Source organism: Aotus nancymaae, unplaced genomic scaffold (genome assembly GCF_030222135.1).
Source record: "Aotus nancymaae isolate 86718 unplaced genomic scaffold, 86718_ANA_hifiasm-v0.15.2.pri h1tg000053l, whole genome shotgun sequence".
Lineage (NCBI taxonomy): Eukaryota > Metazoa > Chordata > Mammalia > Primates > Aotidae > Aotus > Aotus nancymaae.
Genome location: NW_026988467.1, coordinates 3,506,863 through 3,530,719, shown reverse-complemented (window position 1 = coordinate 3,530,719; position 23,857 = coordinate 3,506,863). Strand labels below are relative to the sequence as shown.

Sequence of the window (23,857 nt, the reverse complement as noted above, 5' to 3'; positions counted from 1 at the left end):
ATGGAAGTAGATTTGGGGTTCTCTTCCCTTCCTTGGATGGGCCCCACAATGTCCCAACTTTGCCTACTGCCAGGTTCACCACAGGATACTCACAGACACTGCTGGCAGGCAAGGCAGGGGCAGACCCCGCTTCCTGCCCTTCTCGTGCCTTGGGGGAGGGCTGAATCAAGCCAGACCCCTGAGCTCCCCTCATCACTGGGAGATCCTGGAGCATCCCTACCTCTGTGTGACACAGCCAGGTCTGCAGGGAGTGCTTGTCCGGCCCTGCTTCTGGCTTTCGTATCAAGTCCAGTGCTCCTGAGAGCCACCTGGACACACTGTCTTCAGCTCTCTGATGCACGACCAGCCTCACCCACCTCCACGTTTGGTGGAGGGACATGTGGGCACGGTCACGATTTGACTGGCAGCCTGGATGGTCCAGGCTCTGACCCAGTAGGAGGAATGACAGCACATGGCAACACCGTGGAGGAATTGGCAGGAAGGGCGAAGCCAGTCTGGGCTGCCCTGTGGGCAGGTGACAGCTGTGTGCCCAGCACGTGACTGCCCCCAGGCGCTCCACCCTCTTGCGGGGAGGCAGGGAGGTGGACAGGTGCAGGGCTCTGGGGCAGGCTGCTTGAGGGAGAGGCACTGAAGTTGAGACTGGAAGGAAGTGCTGGCCAGCAGGGATCAGAAGGGACTGCCGGCCACGCTCCTGGGCACTCCTGACCTGGAGCTGCTCAGCATCTGCTCCTGGAGGATGCAGGCCTGGGGCTCTAATAGGGTTCTGTCCAGCTTGAGTCTGTGGTGGCCTGGTATCCCCATATGTCCCACATCCCAGCACTCATGGGCCTCTAGAGGGGTCCAGCTAGTCAACAGGATACCTGCTTTGGCCCCCTGGGCCCGGCCCTGCCGTTGTGGGACTTCCAGTTTGGAGGGAGACAGACATCCGTGAAATAGGCCAACAAGTGTGCCAGTGCAAATGGGGTCGTTGGCTCCGCAGGAGCAGGGGACTGTTCTAGAGGAGGTGCAGGGGAGGGGGCTGAGCCGTCCTGGGCAGCTCCCTGGAGAAGGGATGCTTGAGCTGAGGTACAGAAGATGAACCAGGTCAGGGTGGAAGGAGGGCTTTTCTAGGGGGAGGCCACAGGGGCCAGGAGCTTCACGGAGCTCACAGAAGGCCACTCTGGTGGGGTGTGGAAAGCAGGGAGCAGGCTAGTAGGGGCTCTTGTAGAGGCTGAGGCCAGTCGCTCATCACCCCAACCCCACCTGGATGGACCTGTGTCCCCAGGGAGGCTTCGGTGATGCAGCGGGGCCTCCATGTGACCTGGAGGAGGCAGAGAGAAGGATTTGATGTGTGCCTCAACAGCCATCCTGGAGTTGACAAAGTGCCTGTAGCTGGAATTCTTTTTTTTTCCCCAAGATGGAGTTTTGCTCTTGTCACCCAGGCTGGAGTGCAATGACACAATCTCAGCTCAGTGCAACCTCTGCCTCCTAGGTTCAAGCGATTCTCCTGCCTCAGCTTCCCAAGTAGCTGGGATTACAGGTGTACACCACCACGCCCAGCTAATTTTGTATTTTTAGCAGAGACGGGGTTTCATCGTATTGGTCAGACGAGTTTCAAATCCTGACCTCAAGTGATGAGCCTGCCTCGGCCTCCCAGAGTGCTGGGATTACAGGCGTGAGCCACCTCGCCAGGTCTGTAGCTGGAATTCTTCAGGAAGGGCTGGAGCAGGAACAGAGCCCTTGGGGTGGGAGCTGGTCCCCCTGGGTGCCCTGGGACAGTCCCTTCCCAGAGGCTGCCTGTGAGACCTTGGTGTCCTGTGTGGGATGTGCCTTCTGATCCTAGGGTCTGGGAGGCAGGACACCCTAAGCCAGGGCCCCTGGAAACTCTGGGCTCTCTCCAGGTGACTGGGACTTGTGATTCGTCTGTCAACCCTAGGTTTCAAATTAGGTCCCAGCCTGTGACCACATCAGGCCTCCGGTTATTTTTTTCTTTTTTTCTGAGTCAGGGTCTTGCTCTGTCACCCAGGCTGGAGTGCAGTGATGCAATCTCAGCTCACGGCAACCTCCACCTCCTGGGACCAAGCCATGCTCCCGCCTCAGCCTCCTGACTAGCTCTGACCACAGGCAAGTGCCACTATGTCCAGCTAAGTTTCCAGCTTTAAAGTATCTTACTGTTTCCTGCCAGCCAACGTTACAGCCTTTGTCTTGTTTAGAATAATGATGTTGCTCTCTGAAGGGTGAAAAGTCTCAGTTTTTGGTTGTAATTGAAAATTGTCCTGACATTTACTAAGTGTTAATTGTGTTAGGACCACAAGAGGCTCTCCCAGACAGCGTTCTCTTCTCTGTTGTTACATCTATGCTTTTATAATCAACCTACTTAGTCGTTTAAAATCATTGTTGATTGACGTTAGGAGTTTCTTCAGATTTCTAGCAGTAATTAAGCCATGAGCAGCCAGGATCTGGCCATGTTGGGTGGTGACCAAGAGGGGCCTTCGCAGGCAACAAGAGCACGTTTTTGGAGGCCGGGCGACGTGGCTCACGCCTGATTATAATCCCAGCACTTTGGGAGGCCAAGGCAGATGGATCACTTGAGGCCAAGAGTTCTAGAACAGCCTGGTCAACAAGGCAAAACCTCATCTCTACAAAAGACACAAAAATAAGCCAAGGGTAGTGGTGTACGCCTGTAATCCCAGCTAGGTAAGCGACAGGCATGACAGTCGCTTGAACCTGGGAGACAGAGGTTGCAGTGAGCTGTGCAGTGAGCTGTGATCACGCCAGTGCATTCCAGCCTGGGCAACAGAGCAAGACTCCATCTCAAAAACAAATAAAAACACGTTTTCTGTTGCTCCTCAAAACTAAAAGCCAGTGTTCAAAGACCCCAGGAAGCTGCCCACCTCCAGGCAGCATGCTCATGGTTGACCCCTTGTATGTGACCCTGTGGCCTCAGGGAAGCTCCTGTCAGTTTCCACTCATGGGAAGGGTTCATTCCTGCTTTTGGTCTGTGACCCCCAAGAGTTATACATGGTTGTCAGTGAGGAATGTGGCTGGGCAAGTGGGGAAGGAGGCAGAGATGCTGGGAGACCCTCAGGGCTGACCCGCTGAACCTTCTAGCTCCTTAGTGGGGCCTGGCCCATGGCCTGCCCTCCTCCCAGGGTATGTGTTGTGACTGGGGGCACTTTGCATGGGACTCTGTACCTTGCAGCTCACGTAACGCCTGCTGGCGCTGACCACACGGCTCCTTCCTTCTCTCCCGGCACTGGCATGAAGCGTTGCCTGTAAGTATGAAGTTGAATGTGATATGGGTCGTTCTGATACTTCCTAACATGAAATAACCACTATTGCCTCTGGCCTGCTAACCGCCCCCCAGCAGCCACCACCTGGCTGCTTTCTCGCTCTGGGTGTCTAAACCTGCCTTGTGAGGCCTGTCTCGGTAGAGCTAGGACACTGGGGAGTTCCAGAGGCTGCATTAAAAGGTCCCCGAAGCCAGCTCTGGTTCCTGGGGAGCAAGTCCCAGCGGCCAGATTCCAGCAGGGATTTCCTTGAGCCTGGCCTGGAATGAGGCCACGCTGGGCCGCTGGGGAGGGTGTTCTGACCACAAGACACCACTTGCCCTGGAAGCCCCTGGGGTCTCTGCAGCCTGGTAGCCAATGACATCATTGATAGTGACATGGTGACACGTCTTCCGGGCCCCAGATCAGCCCATAGCTATCCCCCAGGCAGGTTCTCTCATGCCTGCCTATAGGGAAGAGCTGAGCTCCCTGAGATTAAGAGATTATGTTGAGGCAGGCGAGAGGATAGAGCCCATGCTGGGGATGGTGGTGGGGCAGAAGAGCAGCTCTGGGTCAGGAAGCTTCTGCCAGGATGGACTGTTGTGCCCCGGGGGGTGTGGGGCGTACAGAGAGGTTGGTTAGGGTTGATGGGGAGAGAGAGACACGAGAACAATGTATGGGAACAGGTGACTTTGGACTTTGTCATGATTCATAGGGAAATGGGGCTGGTGCTTTGAGCGTGGGGGACTCTGGCCAAGGGGTGTGATGTCCAGCAGTCCAGAAGAGGAAACTCTGGTCCCGTGGGCAAGACCAGTGGGGCCAGAAGGGAGGCCTAGCATGCAGTCACATATGATTCAATCCCACCAAGGGGCATGGGCAGTTGCCCTGTGTCACTGGAGCCTCTGGGGGCGGGAGTGGCTGTGGAAGGTGATGCCAGGTTCTGTCTTGATGCTTGGAGCAGTGTAGGCGCAGCTGTGGCTCTGGGGGGCACCAGCAAGGACAGGGAGTGGACAGGGCAGGTTGCACATTTGACCTTGACCTGAGGAAGGACAGAGCCAGGTGACACCCAGAGCTCCTAGAAGACAGGCCACAGCCTCCCTGGTGGGGCACGGTGGCTCTGCCTTTTGGCAGGTGCTGCCACTCCCACCCCTGAGAGACCCTGCCTGGGCGGGACTGGAACTCATGGCCACCAAGATCCTTCAGTGCTGAGTTTCTACACAGATAAATCTGCTCACTAGAAAAACATTCGGCCAGGTACAGTGGCTAACGGCTGTAATCCCAACACCTTGGAAGGCTGAGGCGGGCAGATCATAAGGTCAGGAGTTCGAGACCAGCCTGGCCAACATGCTGAAACCCTGTCTCTACTACAAATAGAAAAAAAAAAAAAAAGCTGGGCATGGTGTCATGTTCCTGTAATCCCAGCTACTCGGGAGGCTGAGGCAGGAGAATCGCTTGAACCCAGGAGGCAGAAGTTGCAGTGAGCCGAGATTGTGCCCTTGCACTCCAGCCTTGGTGATACAGCGAGACTCCGTCTTGGGGCAGGTGCGGGGAGAAAGATAAACGTTCACGGGCTACTAACAACACATTCTAATAATTCTGTTATTTGAACATCTAGTAGTCAGCCAAGCCACTGCTTCCCCTACCAAGTGTCTGCCTGCTGGCCTCAGAAACGCCAATGCCCCCTGCCTGGCCGTGGGGTGGAGGCCACCCTGACCCCTGCCCTCCCTCCTCCACAGGCTTTGTCATCACCATCTCGGGACGAATGACCTTCACGAGCAATAAGTCCATGGAGATCGAGGTCTTGGTGGACGCCGACCCTGTTGTGGACAGCTCTCAGAAGCGCTACCGGGCCGCCAGTGCCTTCTTCACCTACGTGTCGCTGAGCCAGGAGGGCAGGTCGCTGCCCGTGCCCCAGCTTGTGGTGAGTGCACGTCCCTGCCAGGCGGCCCTAGGGTCCCTGTGCTTGGGCCTCCAGGGGGAATCTGCGTCTGCCTGAATCCTACAGTCCTGTCAGTGGGGGTCAGAGTGGGGCCGGGCCTGGCCATTGCCCAGACCAGTGACTTGGGGCTGCAGGGCTGATCTGTTGAGGCCTCGAGAAGGAACGCCTCATAACCGGTGGGGAGGCCTTTGGGCTCTACTCCCAGGGCCCGTGGGGTGGGGCTGGGCAGACAGGACAAGAGAGGCCCCTTTACAAGCACCTTAGCACGGATGCTGCCTGGGGTGTCCAGGTCGTCTCTGAGTGTGGTGCCTTGGGGTTCCCTGGCATTGTGTTTGAACACTGGAGGGGGATGAGGACCATGCCCCGGGTCCCCCATCCCCTGCTGAAGGGCCTGCTGGGAAGCTGGAGGGAGGGATGCGCTCCCTCCAGGTAGCCCTGGCCCAAGGGTCCTACCTGATACAGACTGAGCCTGGCTGGTGGGCTCTCAGGCTGGGGTCCCAGCTCCTCGGCCTTTCTCCTCCTTAGGCACGCAGGTGGGGCGGGTGTGTGCTGAGCCACACGCTCGCTCACAGGGGCTGCTGCCCATGCCCCCTGAGCCCTGCCACATTTGAGAGCTGGTAGTTCTCTGCCTGGTATGGACTCTGTAGGGTCACAGACATCAGCAGGGTTCACATGGCCCAGAGAGGCAGCTTCCCTGTGTCTGTCCTAAGAACAGAGGCTCCCCATCCTGGCCAACCCCAGGGGCTCTGCAGCCTTTGGGCTGGTCCTGATTCCTCTTTGAACCAGCTCTTGTGTCTGTCACTGAGGGGAGCAAGAGGAAAGCAGAGCCGGAGGAGCTTCCTGCCCCTCCGGGTAGCGAGGGGGGATGATGCCCGCAGGCCTCGTGGGAGCCTGGTGCTCTAGTGGAAGTGACTGGCAGGCAGGCACCGCAGCCCTGTGAGGCTGAGCCCTGATTCCAGAGGCTCTGGAGGCCCCTGCCCTGCGGCGTCTGCTCCCCATGCAGATCTGAGAGCATTTGCTGCTCAGCCTGCCAGAGAGAAGCATGCACCGAAATCCTTTGCAGCAAACACACATTGCATTAAAAACTCAATCCTCCCAGAGGCTGGAGCGCAGCCTGTCTCTTCCCCACGTGGCTGAGGAAGGCCACCTGGTGGCCCCAGCTGCCTTGTTCCCAGTCAAGGCTGAGACCCCTACAAGCCCCTCTCCCAGCCCTGCCCCTTCCTGGAGTGGAGGAGCCCATGCCTCACCAGGGCCCGTGGTGGCAGTACCAGGTGTGGTGTGTGAGCTGACAGGCCCAGAGAGTACCCTCCCCCGCCAACTCCAGGACAGCTCTTTGCTGGAGTTGGGTCCTGGCGTCTCCCAGGCTGGGTGGGCTACGTAGGGGGCTGATGGTGAACCTGGACGGGAAGGATGAGGAAGACTCAGCCAGGCTGGAAGGAAGGCAAGTGAGTGGTGGGTAGGCCCAGCACGGCACTAACACGGTGCCTGTGACCCACCCTCACGCAGCTCATGTGACCAGGCCCCTCTCCTACCCGGGGCTTACGAGGCACGCTCCCCTTCTTCTGGGAGGACTGCTCCTGCCTCCAGCCCCACCGCCTCTTCTGTGGCAAAGCCCCCCAGGCTGCCACCCCCGACTCGTCAGGGCTGACTCTGCCGCCTGCTCTTTCCTCCCTCATCTGTCGCCACCCCTCCCCATTTACTTATAAACCCACCCACCTTGCCCCGGCCCATCGGCCCTTGGCAGGATGGTGTCCTGCCTCCCCGTCACCTGGGCTGATCTGCAGTCCATCCTCAGCCCCTGACCCTGCTGTGAGGCTACGGCCTCCTCTGTCCTTGACCTTCAGCCTTGTCTCTGGTTCTCCTCCCACCTTGGACACGCCTTCTCTGAACTTGCCGGCTCTTCTCAGCCTTGAAGCATGGGCTCCGCTCTCACCCGGGCCCGCTCTGGTCTCCCCCGATGGACCCGACGCCCCTCCCTCAATGCTTTTCAGCATGGCTGCTCTCCGTGCTGAACCCCCCAACCTCACACAGGCAAGTTCCCGCAGCTCTCTCCTTCCCCGCCCCCGACCTCTTCCTGCCTCCTGGACACACTTTCTCAGCTCCGTCTTCCCTCTGCAGGCAGTGTAGACAGATGAGAGGACATGCCCTGTCTGCTGGCCGCTCCTGGCTGTAGCACAGCTGACCAGGCCCTCAGTGAAGCCTGCGCTCCTTGGACAGGGGACTTGTAGTGTGTGTAGGGACAGTCTGGCCTCCCTGGCCACCACGCAGTCCCCTCACCCTTGGCTTTGACAGGTCCTAACCTGTGCCCCTTCTGTCCTGGGGTTGTCGCGTCCACGCCTGTGTGTCTTATTGACTCCCAAATTGACTTGGCCAGTGCTGCCCCTCAGCAGGGTTTCCAAAAGCATCTCAAATACATTTTGTCCCAAATGGAACTCATTATCCCCCCATGAAACAAATTCCTCTCCGCCTCTGCGCTGCTCTGAAAGTCTGGGGACCCAGCTGGCTCCTCCCCACTCCCCCATGCCCACGTCCACCCAGTGCCTCTCCACGTCTCTCTCCCGAGTAGCTCTTACTGCCCTGTCCCCATAGGCCCCTGCTCAGTCCCCAGCTGCTCCCTCCTCCATTCCTGGTGCTCTCAATATGACCCTTCCCTGCAGCCCAGGGAGCTGGTCCTCAAAATCCGAGCCACTCCCTCTCCCATCGAAATGCGCGCCGGCTCCTCCATGTCCTGGGCGTGGGTGCAGCGAGCTCGTTCCTGCCTGGTGCCTGTGCACCTGCTGCTCCCATCTGGACCACCCTCCCCAGACCCTCCTGGAGCTACAGCATTTCTCGGGCATTTTCTCCTTAGAAGGGCACCCACAATCGTTCTAGAGAAACATTACCTCCACCACCCCCAGACCCCTTCCCAGCACCCTCCACTACAGATTCTGCGTGGACTGTCAGGCTCACATGTCCAGGAGCAAGTGCCCGGCCACCCACGTCAGCCAGAACTCCAAAGTTATGAGCTGTGTGGCCTTAGGCATGCACTTCCTGTGTGCCTCAGTTTCCTCATCTGTATGGCGGTGAGGGGAACAGTAGCCACCACGTGGGGTGGGTGAAGATGGGGGGCCTTCATTGTCTGCTGCTGTTCACCTGCGCTCCCTGGGGCCTCATACCCTCTAAGAGGGAGGAGAACACAGTGAAGATAGAGGAAGTTCCATGCTGTCCTGGGTCACGAAGAAAGCAGGAAATGAGGGGATCGGAGTGTGCCAGGGGATGGGCGCAATTTTAAATAAGTTCCTTCCCAAAGAAAGTCTTAGCGGAGACCTGCAGTCAGGGAGGAAGGGCAGAAGCTGTCTTGTGGGGACTGTTCAAGTGAAGGGAACAGCGAGGACCAAAGGCAGAGCCACTGTCTGTAACGGGGGGGTGGAGCTTGGGGACAGTGACACGGCTGAGGCCACCCGGCTAGGACGGGGCAGGGCAGGAGATGGAGGGTGGTGGGAGTCTGTGGGGCTCATGCACATGGGTGTAACAGAGGAGGGTCCGGGGCCTGTGCTTTGGAAAGACTTCCGTACAGGTTGATGAGGTACCCTGGGGGTCTTCCATCCAATAGCAGCCCCTGAAAGCTGAAAGTAGCGGGCATCCTTCCAGGTTGGCAGTGGCTGCAGGCACGGTTGGCGTTCCCTCCCCCGGCTGCCCCCGGCTGGGCCGTGCACACTGGATGTGGGGGCAGAATTACTCACACCTACCCCAGCACTCGGCTGGCTCAGGAAGGCCAGTGCAGCGACCACAAGGGCCAGCGATCCGTGTCCTCTCTGGGAGGGGACCTCTGTGCCTCATGTCCCCTACTCCCTATAGAGTCCAACCTGAGGGAGTTCAACCTCATGGGGAGAGCAGCCTATGTCATGGAGGCTTTTGGGGCCCGGCCTGTGACGTTCCCAGAGCCACCTGGGGAGCAGTCCTGGAGCTACCCCTTCAAGAATTCCACGCCTTGCGGTGGGTTAGAGTGCAGGAGGAGGGCTGGCTGTGGAGGAGGGGCTGCCGAGGGGCAGGGAAGGGCGCCTGCTTGAATGGAGGAAATGGCGACCTGTCCCCGAGTGTGGCCCGTCATGTTGATCCAGCCTGTTATTTCTCTCATTAAAGATGGTCTTTGATTCTTCACTGAGGTGTCCTGGGGCCCACGGATGTCAAAGTCGATGTAGATAAAAATAGCCTCTGGTGGGGCAGGCTGCCCGGAGAGAGATTTGCAGCCCTCACTTGGGGACTGACCGCATGAGCACGAGTTCTGGGCTGGGAGCACGTGTGTGCTCCGTGCGGTGAACCTGCATGTGCGTTCCGTCCCTCCAGATGTGCCCCGGCGGCCCCTCCTCCTGCTCCCAGTCGCCTCCCTCGTCCCCACGTCAGCTTTCTTCAGCCTCCTGTCTATTTTTAGCTCCCTTCCCCAGGGCCTGGCTGACACGGATGCAGCTCTCTGTTTGGAGTTGCATCTCCGTGAATATTTTATGCTGGGGGCTGCTGCACCCACTCCGGGCAGCTGCCAGCATCTCCCGGTCTCGTATTAGAAGAGGCCAACTCAGCACATGGAGCCAGGCCTCCCTGTGGCAGTGCCCTCTGACCTTGGGCTGACAGGGGCTGGAGAAGTGGCCTGTGGGGAGGGACGGCGGGTGGCTGGCGGCAGCAGACAGGTGTGGGAGGGCTTTTCAGTCTGCAGGAGGGTCAGAGCCCAGTGTGTCTGCCAAAGCGGAGGACATCCCTGGTACCTCGGCTGGGGCTGTGCTTCCTTTGATTCCTGCAGGCTTGGGGGTTGTAGTCCCTGCAGGCCCAGGGAGTTGGGGCTGTTGGCTGAGAACTTGTGGGTCCCAGCCTGGGCCTGAGGAGGAAGTGCAGACAGGGTGGGGCGGGGGCTTGCCCAGGCCCCTGACCCGGGAGAAGACTGTAGCCCGTTCCAGGTGCGCCATGGCTGTGGGGTCTGAGGGAGCATGGTGAGCTCATACTTCTGGGCACACTGGAGAGGGGATGTCTCGCTAGATTAGCTGAGGGTTCGACTGCACACACTGCAAAGACAAAGCATCTTTGCAAAGCAGGCTTCCAAACTGGAGCGAGCCTGCCCCTTTCCCAGAGGGTCTCACTGACCCGTGTCTCCCGAGGTGGTCAGGGCCAGGACTCAGAGCCTCAGTCTTTAGCCGTGAAATGTGTTCTGGGTGGAAGCGGGAGGCAGTGAGGAAGGCGGGTGCAGCCGTCTTTCCCTGGCCTCTTAGAGCGGCCTCATGTGTAGCCAGGGGAGTTCCGAGAACACAGGGAAAACGCGCACTTGTATGTTTGTCCACTCTGACGTGCCCCGACCTGGAAGAGCCCCTGAGGCCCACGGGCAGCTTCATGTTGAGGGAGCCCCATGAGGCTGGAGGCCATTCTCAGCGGGTTACTTTCTGGTTAGGAAGACAGGGCAGCTGGATGTGCAGGCTGCTGCCTGTCTCCTGGGGGCGCCAAGGGACTGGAGGGGCCAGGGGAGGCTCCCTTTTGGGTGGTGCCTGGGTGCAGGTCATGGGAGCGAGAGCCTTCAGGGAACGCCAACCCCTCTGAGAGCTGGTGCATCCGCTCACAGATGCGTCCTATCCCCAGACAGGAGGGAGGCACCGGGCAGGGAGTGACTCGCCAGGGGTCACGTGGCCAGCAGGCCCATCTGGGATCTCACTGGCTGGGAAAGGGCACCACTCGCCGCCGTCATCAGATGCCACTGTGCTCTCTCCCAGCCAGGCTCTACTGCTGGGTCCTCGGAGGAGCCTGGCCTGAGAACCCTTCTGTGTGAGAACCTAAACCCTGGGAGTCCCACGCGCTGCCCACCGCATTCAGCCCGGGGCCTTTGCTTCAGCCCCAGATGGTCTCGGGACCGATGCTGGGCAGGTGACTGAACCTTTTAGGCCACTGTGAAGTGTGGGGGTTGAGGCACATTTTAGTGTGAAAGTTTTCTGCTCCAGTTTGATTCTTTTGCCTCTCCTGGGGCCTTATGGGAGTCATGGCCTCAGCACAGACCCACACAACTTTTAGAAGGCTCTGGAACCTGGCGCCCGCCTGGCTTCTGCTGCTGCCCCTGACCTTCTCCCGGCCTCAGCTGATTCACCTGCATGAGTGCAGGGGCTGGGTAAGCCCCACTCCAGCCAGGAGGATAGCATGGCATGGGCCAGAGCATCCGGAAGGAGGGCACTGTTTGACTTGCTGACCATTTGGAGGGGCAGGTTGGACCCCAGGGTTGAGGTCAGCTGAAAGGCCCTCTGCAGCCTTCTGGAAGTTGTCTGCCATGCAGTGCTGAGGGCCATCGATTTATGATGCACCGATGTGGGGGCCACAGGCAGGGCAGGCTGGAGACGCCTCTTGGCTGTGGCTGACTTGAGCCATCGCCAGGACATTGCCCCAAGTCCCCTCTCAGTGCCGTCTCAGTGATGCTGTAACTGGAGGGTCCCTCACCCCTTTGCACTTAAGAGGAAGCAGGAGGCAAGGCTTTTCACGGTGGTGGCCGCCACTCCCCACCCCCAGGACCCGCCTGACCCCCAGGCACGTGGTGCAGAGGGGCCCCATTCCTCTCGAAAAAGCCTCAGCAACAGAGCTGGCTGTTTCTGACCGTGTCCAGGCCAGGCCGGGACAAGAAGAGAGGTCCTGCCCAGGACGTAGGACAGAGAGAGAGAGGTCCCCATGTGGGGCCTTTGTCAGGGGACACGGCCTGGGGTCTCTGCTACCTCAGCATCCTGGACACCCCGTTGCTGCTGGCTCCTGTAGGCAGGGAGGGGCCACAGCTAATCCCAGAGAATTTCAAGCGCAAAAGAGTGGGCGTAAGCACCGTGTGGTGGCCACGCGCAGCCTCTGCGCACTTGCCTGGGGTGACGCTGCCACACCAGTGTGCGAGCTGCTACATTTGCTTCCTTTGTTTGTTTGGCCAAGATGGAACTTTTGGAATAATTTTTAATTGTTGTCTAATTTAGGAAATTCAGCTGTTACTGGAGTGCAGGAGGTTGACAGTGTGTTCCTGGAAGGGCTTGGTGAGCCACCGGCTGAGTTTGGCCATTAGTGAGGGAGGCTCTGCCCCCCTCCCGTCCCCACCTTGCTGCCAGCCCACAGGCGTGAGTCATGGACTAGAATATTCAGGAGGCTCAGAATCCGATGTCAGGCTCCCTGTTCCTTTTGCCTGCCTTTAGCCAGAGTCAGTCTTGTGATGGGAAAATACCTGCATCCTGAAGCTGCTCCTGTCACCTCATTGGTTAGTGCTTGGGAACATCCGGTGGCCAGTGAGTCCCACGTGCCTAGAACCCGAGGCATGGGTACCGCGAAGGAAGCAGGCGCAGATGAGAGCATGCAGCCCTCCCCAGCAGCCTGTCTCTCGCCTTCCCTCTGCCTGAGCCCAGAGTCTTTCTCCAGCCATCTTGCATGTTTCTGTTCTGCACACATCTCTGGAAGATCCACTGTGTCCAGATAGCCACATGCTGGCCCTTCTGAGCAGCGCTGGCAGGCAGCTCTTCTGATGCCACCTCGGCCTAACTGGCTGCCGGGGGCAAAAACCCACCTGGGCGTGGTGAACTGCTCATGTTCTCCTCCACCGCCCGCCCCCCCACACCCTGGGGGTTTACAGAAGTCTCTGCTCAGAGCCAGGCCTGGGGGACTTACAGCAGAGTGTGGGGTGGAGCCATGGGGCCTCTCTTCCCCCTGCTGTCAGATTTGTGACATGGGCAGAGCGGGCACTGCCAGGAGGGTGGCTGCACCAGAAGAAGCCGTGGGTGGGATTTTCAGAGGGTGCAGTGAACCGAGGCAGTGTCCTAGCTAGACCCAGGGAGCTGCAGAAGGTGAGTGAAAGGCTTGGCAGGGAGGCCTGGAAAGGTTGTTGGGCCCAGATGAAAGTCAGGCCACGGGACTTGCAGTTTTCAGCAGAGTGAGCTCATGCCTGGAGTATCCTGGGGGGCTGGAGGCCACCCCACTTGGCTCAGCACTCTCGGCGAGGGGTGTGGAGTGCCCTGGCCAAGGCCCTTTGTGGCCGGATACACGTCTGAGCCCTTCGAGCAAAGGGGCAGGAAGAAACAGGCCCTGGCCCCGCAGGGTGGTAGAGAGGATGCAGAGGCCTCCCCACCCAGGTGTGCAGGATCAGAAGCAAGTCCCCAGCATGGCCGCAAAGCTGGCCCATCTCCGGGGGGCGGCCAGGCCTAGGTGTGCTGGACACCCCATCTCAACTTTGTCACCTTTGCAGTCTCCTGTTGAGCACTCTGTGGTCCAAGTGCCCTGGAATTGGTTGGGGACAGATGATGCCAGTGTTCCTTGAGCAGAATTACTGGTTTTGAATCTTTAACATAAAGACCATCCCAGTTTAGAATTAAGGCTTTCTGATCTTCATTTGTTTGATCATTCATTCATTCATCCATCCAGCAAATGCCTCCTGTGCCCCTGCTGTGTGCAGGCATGGTGCTGGCCTCCAGCAGGACAGGAAGGGCTCCACAGGGCACAGCACAGAGTAGGCACACGCAGAGCAGAGGTCTGCCGTGAGCACCTGGCCTTTGGCACAGGCCTGGCCCACGGTGGGCACTCAGCAGGTGGCAGCTGTGATCGTTTCTGGCATTGTAGGGTGGGGACCGCCATGTCCACTCCCGGCACAGGAGCCACGAGCTGAGCGTGCCGGGGCCAGAGCACTCCATGATGGCAGGAGGGGCTCCTGAGAGGCCACCGCCCAGGGCCCAGGGCTGAGTCCCGACACCTCTTCTCCCCTTTGTGGAAACACTCTCCCTGCCTCTGCCAGCAGCCTCTCGTTGGCCTTTACTCAGGGGAATTTCTTAGCCCCACTTGGGGGCGGTTCTTTCTGGGTCTGAGCGGGTGCTGCCGGGTGAGGGGAGCCCCTGGTGAACGTGTTTATGACTCTCCACACTGACGTCATAATTTGGGACTTCTGGCTGCTTTCTGCTGGAGGCTGGTGCAGCCCTGGGTGGGTGTGACAGAGGAGGTAATTAACCCAGGCCTGCCGCCACTGGGAGAAGCCGCAGCGAATGGCGGACAGGCTCCGCTAAGATGAGGTCCTCAGGTGGAGCGAGACCCTGGGGGCCACAGGTGCTTGTGAGGCTGGTGGTCCCGGCGCTAAGCTCACCAGTGCTGGCTTCACCATGCACAGGGCCCCTCACCCGGCCGTGCTGAGTGTCCTCAATAATGAGATGTTTTCATTGCTTTCGTGATGATCCCAAGACCCCTCTTGTCTCCTGTTAACAGGGAGAGGGCATGCTATGTGACTTCTTAATTAAGAAGGTCTGTGTCCCTCAGGCTTACAGGAAGTTGTTATATCGCCACTGGAAACCCTCTTTGCACCATTCATTAATTACAAAAAGGACACAACCTATTGATTTTACCGAGGGTGGAACTTAGTCACTCGTCCTCCATACCACGTTCCAAATGTGTGTTCTCCAAGCACAGAAAATGCAAAGTGGAAAACATTTGGTTTGCAGCATTCAGCTCTGAAAGCCACAGGCTTCCCTTCCAGTGGAAGAGAGCCCAGAAGATGGCAGTTGGCAGGAAGCACTGAGTGGAGGGAGGAAGACGCAGACCCCAGGCCCAGGCCGCCACCAGGCTGCAGGGGAGCCAGGGGCTTGGTGCAGGGTGCCACCAGGGAGGGAGCCTCCTATCAACCTGCTGCCCTGGGACCCTTCTACCCCTCCATCCCCGTGGGTGGGCATGACGCCCTGAAGGCCCTGCCGCCTTAAGGTGACCCTGGGCCATCTGGCTGTCCTTTGGGGCAGCCACACGGCAGTAGGGCATGTCCTTGGGGCAGCCATCAGCCCCCAGGCTGCACTTGGCCTCTGAGGTATTTGTGAGGACAGCAGGACCACCACACAGACCCACGTGCACGCACCAGGGGCCGCAGACACCTGCACACACAGCGTAGGAGCTCACGTGCGCTGGCCCCATGGGAAGCACTTTGCCATGTCACTTTGTTCAGTTCCTGTTTCCAGGTGAACAAACCTGATCCTGGGTCACACAGCTGGGCCCGTGGGACTCAGAGTCCTGCTCCTGGCCGTGCTGCCCCGTCCCTCCCACCAGGCAGGTGCCCGGGATACACGGGTGTCACATGCTCTGAGCTGCCTTTGCCACTCCATCTTTTCTCTCTGGCATATTCTTGGGGAGCCTGCCTAAGACCACAAGTGGATGTCTGGCGGCTGGCACCACTGGCCAGTGCCCCAGAGGCTCAAGTCCTTCCCCCACCAGCAGCCTCAGGGACTTGAGAGAGACATCTGTCTTCCCGTGGAGCGCTCTTTCCTCCTCCTCCGGCCACCCCCAGCTCTTCATTACAAACAACAACAGCCAACAACGTATGCATTTATTTACTTTGCTGGGTGGAGGGAGATGGCTCCCAGGAGGCGGCAGCCGGGCCGTGGGTGGGGCCGTGTGCTGGGGCCATCTGTCTTGCTCTGTCAGCTTCTCGCCCAGCGGGAGGTGGCCCCTTTGTTGCTCAGGTAGGGGAGCTATTTAGCAGAGCCACAGCCTGGGGAGGCTGGCTGCCCACCAGCAGTGGGCCAGTAACCTCCTACCATGGGGCAGATACCGCCCTGCCTCCCTCTGCTCTGCTCCACCTCCCCCTGGGTGGTGAGCCTGGGTCTTCAGGTGCCTGGGACGTCCCTGCCTTTGACTGCTGTCTTCATAAACTTCCACCCTGGAAGGATGACCCTGGACACTCAGAGAGGAAGGCCATCCTCACCTTGGGAGGGCAGTGCTCATGGGTGGGTGCTCCATGCAGTAACGCGGAGGCTCCTGGGCTAGTCTGAACTCTCAGAGCCCAGAACATCCAGCACATACCACCATCCCCAGAGACAGGGGAAGAGCGATGGGGCCTATGCAGGCCCTCCTGCACATCCATCCATCATCCCACAGCATTCGCTTTGTCTGAAGGCAGAGGCTGGCTGATGAGTGCTGCAAATATTAAACAGCAGGGCCACATCAGAGCAGCCCCGGGGCCCACTGCTGGGCACCGGCTCCTCCCTCTGCCTGGAGCCAACCCCAAGAATGACCTGCACCTGGGCTCATGCCTGCCTCCGGCTGCTCAGGAACTGACCTTGAGAGAGAAGCAGCCACACTTGGATGTGTTGCTTTGGGAACGCTCTGGCCTGGTGGCCACTGGGGTGGCAGCAGCTACAGTGTTTTGGGATGATATGGCTGAGGGCAGGGCAGGGCCCTGCCTGGGGGAGGCCAAGCTCAGCAAGTGCTCCTGGGCTGCGCTGAGGGCCAGGGTCAGGTGAGGGGAGACAGGAAGGCCCCCCCATCCTGGTTCACCATGGAGACTCTACAAGTCCATCGCCTTCCTCACTCCCCACTGATGAGTCCCACCCCTACAGCCCCTCAGCATAGGATGTCCTGGAGAGCAGCCTCCGAGCCCAGGTTTAAATGGAGGCTCTGCCCTTACCTGCTTTGTCACTTTGGGCAAGTTACTCAGCCTCTCTGTGCTTCACTTCCTCATTGGTAAAAGTGGAACAATAATCAGCCCTGTGCTGCTGGGTAGGGTTGTCGGGAAGACTGATGTGCACAGCTGGCCACACCCCAAGCACGGGTTGTGCAGAGAATATCTCCTTATCGCTCAGTCCTGGCCCCACGTGCACAGCCCAGATAGGGGCGAAGAGGCAGGAGGGCTCTTGTCTGCAGTGCCTTCTGTAGGCCCAGAGTTGGGTGGTCCTCCCATGTCTTCGGGGGCTGGAGGGATGTGAGCTCTGGTAAAGATGCTGAGAACGGTGGGAAGTGACTCGTATTCCACTCCCAGAGGCCAGATTGTTAGGGGCTCGAGGGCTCCACTGCTGGGTGTGGCTGGCAGAGGTGAGGGCTGGGCTGTCTGAAGCCCTGGAGGTTCTTGGCTCTTGGGCACAGATCTCCCTGCCATCCCAGCCGCGTCGCATGCGCGGGGCCTGGCACACACCTATGAATGGGACCGGAACGTTTCGAGCATTGTCTTGAGTTAGTGCTCAGCACCTCTTGGCCGGGAGTGGTGAAAATCACGCCTGTGGGTGGCCCTAGACGTCTCCCGAAGCTCTGCCCGCAGCCCACCGCTTGTAAAGCCAGGGCCCCGTCTCTCTGGGGCCTGGAGATCATTTGTGCCTGAGGAAGAAAGGAGGGGCTGGTCTTCCTCTATCTAAGTCTAGTTAGTTTTTTTCTTTTGTAGCTTTTTAATTATAGAAAAGGTCAAATATATGCAAAAGTAAAGAGAAGAAAGAATTCCTGTGTCGTGATTAGCTCGGGCCAGTCTCACGTGTCGGCAGCCCTGACCACTCCCCCAGCACCGAGAGCTCTCACCTGTGGAGCTTTCACCATTTAACAGCTTTATTAAGACAGAATTACGTGCCGTTCTGTTCGCCCACTTACAGAATACCATTCAGCAGGTTTTAGCTTATTCACAGAGGTGGACATCCCCCGTCACAGTCTATTTCAGAACGTTCTATCACCCCAGAAAGACTCACCACCCTGTAGCCGCCACTGGTCCTCCAGCCTCCTGGTCCTCTGGTCCCTGAGAGCACTTGCCTGAGGACAGGCACTTGGGGACCGAGTTTCTTGCCAGTCTCCCACGTCTGCACATTCCCAGGAAGTCTCTCGTCTGGCCGGACCTGGCTCCTGCTGTGTCTCTTCTCGCTACAACTGCCTTTCCTGGGCCAGGCTCATTCTCTCCCGCTTTCAAGGATTATTTTTTGGTCCAAGCCCTTGTCATCTTGCCTCTCTGTGGAGGGCAGATTCTCCACCAGCTAGAGGGAGGACCCCAGCAGAGGGGCCAGGCTTTCAGACTGGGAGGCGCCTGGATGCGGTCCAGCCTGCCGGTCCCCGGCTCTCCTGCTCCCAACCCTGATGTCACCAAGGCACTTCGGAGTACCACAGCCACTCCAAAGCCAGCAGAGCCCAGTGGCAACCCCACCAGGCCCCGTTACCTTGTTTCCCGGCTCTGGGACCCCACGTCCGCCCCACAGCACTTGCTCTGCCTGCTACACGGTCTTCGAGGTAGGCAGGAAGCCAGGCTGTAGGTGCCACTCTCTGCTGGGCCTTGGCCTTGGCCGCTGCAGGTGGACAGGAGCTTTCCTCCACATCACCAAGCAGTTCCATAGGGGAAGGGGAGGACAAGGCCCCTGCATCCCAGCTGGTGGGTTTGACCTTGCATTCTTGGCCACTTCAGATGTTCCCCATTTGGGGCAGGGCCCTACTACACAGGTGTGGTCCTCAGGCCACAGCATTATGTCACCTGGGATTCTGTTAGAAGTGAGTCTCAGCTCTCAGACCCTCTGGATCAGAATCTGCATTTACTAGACTGGCAGATTCAACTTGAACTTAAAAGTTCAAGAAGCCGTCATCTAGCACCTTCTGCCTCAGTGTGCACAGACGTCTTCAACTGTGCCCAGCAGGATGTAGCTGTGTCTTCAGGGGACCTTGTCTATCACCTGCAGGGGCTGGACTCTGTGCCTTCCAGCCCCCAGGAAGCTCAGGGGTCTTGCCCACTTAGAACTGCAGCTAAAACTGAGAAAGAACATGTCATTTTCCCTGGGCTGTTTCAGGTCAAATTGCGTAGCCTCAAATTTTATTTTTAAAAGTCAGCCAGAGATCAAACTGTAGCAGCGGGAGGGACTTCTTCAATAAGGTATCTTGGAAAAGGCACCCGTTTTCCTGTGTACACTGAAGACTCTTCAAAGGGGAACCAGGACCGCTGCAAGGAGGGCCACCTGTTTCTTTAAATACTGGAAGATTCCATTGGCTCCAGGCCGGCGAGGTTTTGACAGTTTACACCTGGTGACATTTAGAGACCGATTTTGGAGAGAGCAGAGGGGAGGAGGCATTTGGTGTAACTTGACATTACATCCTCTGGCCGACTGCTCTCTCTTGCCAATATACCATTTGTCTATAAAACACTTAGGCCCAAAAATAGCTGTACAGTTTGGTGTCATTGTGGATGAAATGAAGGGCAGCTGCCCCATTTCTTTGGCTTTCAGACACCCTCAAAATGTTGCAATGAAATGTCCCAGAGGAATTAGCACAGCTCATTAAACCTGAATTCCCGGCCAGGGAGGGGCCGGACAGAATGTGGAGATGGGATAGATAGGACCTCAGAAGTGACCACCTCATACTCCAGGGGTGGCACCTGCCCAGGGCCACAAGACTTAGAGTGAAAGGGGGTGCCATTCATAATCACAGCAGGTCAACAGGCACAAACCAGGACTGTCCTGGGCAGAACCCAGTCTTTGGCCATCTGTTCCGTTGGCTCTGCCCCCAGGGCGATGAGAAGGGGACCCTGGGGTCCAAGGTGCCACCTCCTGAGTGCATGGTCCAGAGCGTGGTGACAGGGCTCCCTCCCCACAAAGCAGGTGTGTTGCTCCCAGTACAGGATCAGGCCTTCTCAAGATCACAGGCAGCGCTGCGTCTGCCCACTTCTCTTAGGAACAGTGACCGTGTGCAGCTGGTTTTCCCTGGGAGTGCAGCAAATGCAGGGTCTCTCTCCCTTCCTCTCCAGTCACGCTAGCTCCCACGTTTCATTATCAAGTGCATTTTCCACTGAAGTTCAGTAGCAAACAGGCCCTGGGGTTGGAGTTACACCTGCTGTGAAAGGGGGTGTAAGGGTGTCACAGGGCTCAGCAGTTCCACTGACTGCTTCTGACCTGCCATGCCCTCAGGGTCCCCTCCGTGGACCTCTGCCACCGTGACTCCTGCAGCCCCTCAAAGCTTCTCAGCTAAACATATCCCAGTCAATGGGCCCATCAGCAAGGTGGGACATGAGGCCCATGCCTGGCACCCGGCAGTCCCAGGAGGCCAGAGGAGCTGAGGCACGGTACTCTGCACTCTTCTGGGGTGGGGTGGATCCACGGGTGGGGGCAGGGGCCCAGGCCAGGTCACAAGGCCACGACACTGGTTCTGCAGTGACCCTAACCCGCCTGTCTCTGTGTGTGGTCCACAGCCTGAGACCGAGGACGAGAAGAAGCGCTTTGAGGAAGGCAAAGGGCGGTATCTGCAGATGAAGGCGAAGCGACAGGGCCAGGCGGAGCCCCAGCCTTAGACACCCTCCTCCCGCCGCTGGGGCCCCAGTAGCCATGGCAACAGGCCCAGTGTCCAGTCACTTAGAAGTTACCCCCTTGGCCAGAAATCCAATTCACATTGAGATCTGATGTTGTCTGAAGTTTTCGTATCACAGTGTTAACCTATACTCTTTCCTGCAAACCTACACACCAAAGCTTTATTTATATCATCCCAGTGTTGATGCTACAGTGTTGTCCTGAGCGCTGGGAGGCATTCCATGGAAACCCTCGGGAATGCTTCCAAGCACACTGTAAGGTATGGGGAGAACCCAGCGCCACTAATAAAGCTGCTGCTTGGCTGGACCCACGAGTCCTGGGTGGTCATTTGTCTTGGGGAGACTGCTTTCCCGGGGGTATGGGATGTGGGGGCTCCCGAGGACAGTCTCAGCCCTCCCAGCACCAGCTCCTGCATAGATCCCAGAACCTCAGGCACAGCCACACCAATTGGTGTCTGGCTGGTGATTTGCTGGCTGTGAACCGCCATTTCCCGTGGGGCCCTGGTTTGGTGTCCTGGCCCCAGACACCCCGGCTCCCTGGACCTCATAGGCAGCTCAGATGCTGGAAGGATGTGGACTCAGGGCCACGCTGCGTGGTGGGAGTGCCAGCACCCCATGACCCCATGGTCTGGCTTGCATAGTACGCCGGCTCTGAGCCTGTGTGGCTTTCCCACGGACAGGGCGGGGCTCCTCGTAAAGACTCAGAGAGGTGATGGTGTGAAGAGCCAAATGTGGCCTGGCTCAGCCTGTGGGAACCCCACCCTGACCCAGTCTCTCGGTAGAAACTGCCCAGATACCCCAACCTCCTGTCTGAAGGAGCCCCCCCGGCTGGCGCCAGGACCTTGTGCCCAACACGCAAACTCCCCCAGCCACCCAGGCAGGAGGCCGTGGGGATGGCTTATGAGGCAGGGGTCTGAGGGGCAGCATGAAAGTGTGTCGGTGCTGTTGGTGTGAAGCTGTGTGCCTACGTGTCACCAACATATCTACTCATGTGCGTGCATCTGTCCCTGTGTATCTGTGAGCACGTGTGTGGTGAGGGTGTCTGTAGCAGAGTTTATCTGTGCATCTGGCCTGGCCAAGGCCACTACAGGGGCCAGGACCCCACCTGCATCCATGGCTCCAACCAAGCACACCCCGAGGTGGCATCTGGGAGAATGTTTCCAACTCAGTCTGTCCCTGAAGCCCCAACATCTGTCCCGCAGCCTGGAGAAGGCTGGCCCGTCAACAGCTGCAGCCTCACACAGGCTCCCGCACGCCTGGAGAGAGAGGGCTCGGCTCCAGATGTGCAGAAACACCAGCCAAGAGCTTGGGAATCTGTCCCGGGCCCCAGTCATGGCTGACGGGGTTATTTCCTGCCTGGGAGGGGGTTGGCATGGGGGGGGCAATCTCAGCCACATGAAGCTTCGGCCACCCCACTCTGCTCCACCCATGACCCATGCCAGAGTGTGCCCTGGGATCAGAGCAATGAGGAGGCCACCCTTCTGAGCAAGCAGAAGGCCCAGGGCTGGCCACAGCAGTGCCTGAGCCCAGGGGCTCACTGAGGGGACCAGGTCCCCAAAGCACCCACATCCTTCACATGAAGGTGGGCCCCGTATCAGACTTCCTAGTTCAGTCCTGACTCAGCCACTCATCCGTGTGGATTTGGGCAAACCAGGCACCTAAAAACCGCCTCCCAGGGGCACCAGGCACTTTACACCAGATCTCAGCACAGCACGGAATAAGCTGGGCAGCCATCAGAGACCATCTCCCACCTGCCCCAGAGCCAGCTGAGGCCGGGCAGAGGCACTGGTGCAGGCAGCAGTAGGTGAGCTGGGCTGGCAGAGGGGAGCCAGGCCCAGACAGTGGGATGGCTCTCCATGGCTGCGTGTGCAGTCTCAAGTGTGGTGATTCTAAGTGGCATGGTTCTTGGCGGCCATGTAATTAAATGTGGCGTTTCTACCATTTCACCCTGAGTCACAGGTGAGACGCTTAGAAACACCACCCTTGCCGGGCGCGGTGGCTCATGTCTATAATCCCAGCACTTTGGGAGGCTGAGACGGGTGGATCACGAGGTCAAGAGATTGAGACCATCCTGGTCAACGTGGTGAAACCCCATCTCTACTAAAAATACAAAAATTAGCTGGGCATGGTGGCGCACACCTGTAGTCTCAGCTACTCGGGAGGCTGAGGCAGGAGAATTGCTTGAACCCAGGAGACGGAGGTTGCGGTAAGCCGAGATCACGCGCCATTGCACTCCAGCCTGGGTAACAAGAGCGAAACTCCGTCTCAGAAAAAAAAAAAAAAAAAAAAGAAAGAAAGAAACACCACCCTTGATTACAGCTGCCCTGTGCCAGCCTCCCACTGCTGGTGTCTATTTATAACCAGGGCCACCTGGAGGGAGCACTAAGGGCCCTGGCAGCTCCAGAAACCACAGGGAGTATAGGTGTGCACGGTTCAAGTTCCCCCTTGCCCAGCCCCACACGTTACTGTGGGGTCTTTCTCCACAAACACTTCTTTTGCTTCATGGGATGGACCCTAAGGCCCATCCTGGGTCCCCTAAAAGCTGCTCAGGGACCTGGGGTGTGGGGACGATTTGGGCAGGTGCAGACTGTGGAGTGCCGTGGGCAGCCCCGCCTGGGCTGGGCAAGCTCCAAGCAGCTGTTCTGGCTGCAGTTGGTTTGGGTCTTCTCCTGGTCAAGTGCTCACTTGTTTCCAGACACAGGGGCATTTAGTCATGGATGCGTCCCAGAGGCATGGAAGGACACTATGCCAGGCAGCCCCGGAGGCCTTGTGCCCACTGTGTGTGTGTTCAGGGGTTTTCTAGAAGAGACAGGCACGATCCTCAGGAGGAATCCTCTCCAGCGCCCCCATCAAGGGGCAAGAGGGTCTCGCCACCGCGTGGGGTCAGCTGAGGCTGTCAGTCTATGGGCGACAGCCGGTGCTCTATTAGAAGTGGTGACGGCAGGAGGGCTTGGGAGAGAGGGAGGGGCGGGAAGGACGGAAGTGAGGAGGAGAGGAGGGGAGGGGTTCAGGCGCTGGGCTGCAGACCCTGGCCTCTCTGGGCTGGGCGGTGGTGTTCAGTTTCAGAGAGAACATTTCTGAGCCCGTGGGGGTGGGGGGGACACCACCCGGTGGCCCGTGCACTTATTCCCTCGCTGGAACCCCCCAGGCCCAGGGAGCAGAGTGAAGCCGTAACTGGCCCAACCTTGCCCCTCGCTGTCCCTGCTGCAGACTGGATTCCCAGTTCCTGGAAGCCGCTGGCCGTGGGTCTCGAGCCCTCTCCACGCCCTGCTCCGAGTTCTTCTTGGAGGCGGCTTCCTCCCCTGAGCCCCACCCCCGGCCCCAGGTTCTCACTATCCATTCCTGCCCCAGCTTCCTCGGCCCGCGGGTCCCCAGAGCTCCGGGCCTGGGTCTTGCCCCGTCGGCTGGAGGCGGCGTCAGGAGTGTGCACCGAGCCCAGCTGGGAGCCAGGGGCGCGGCGCTGTCGGGAGGCGCCACCGGTCCAGGGCGGCTCGGCCCGGCCGCGGGCGGAGGCGGGGCACGGGTGTGTGCTGACGGACGGACAGAAAGACCGACAGACGGCCACGGCGGCCGCGCCTCGGAGCGAGCGGGGGCGGGGCGGGCCGAGGGGCGGCGCGGAGGCCCCGGCGGAGACATGCGCCCTGCTCCGCCCCC

At 58.8% G+C, this 23,857-nt stretch overlaps 1 protein-coding gene across 4 annotated transcripts in view; it reads left to right on the top strand.

The window, feature by feature from the left end:
• ACOT7 (acyl-CoA thioesterase 7) overlaps positions 1–20,510 on the top strand; it is a 121,985-nt gene extending 101,475 nt beyond the window's left edge. For 3 of the 4 annotated variants that reach the window (XM_064363175.1, XM_064363174.1, XM_064363176.1), the window contains exons 8-9: positions 4,985–5,169; positions 20,090–20,510. In XM_064363175.1, coding sequence (XP_064219245.1) covers positions 4,985–5,169; positions 20,090–20,188 — 284 coding nt within the window. In that variant the 3' untranslated portion in view covers positions 20,189–20,510. The remainder of the gene's footprint in view (positions 1–4,984; positions 5,170–20,089) is intronic. The other variant, XM_021669906.2, reaches the window with a different exon arrangement.
• Positions 20,511–23,857: the final 3,347 nt, after the last annotated feature.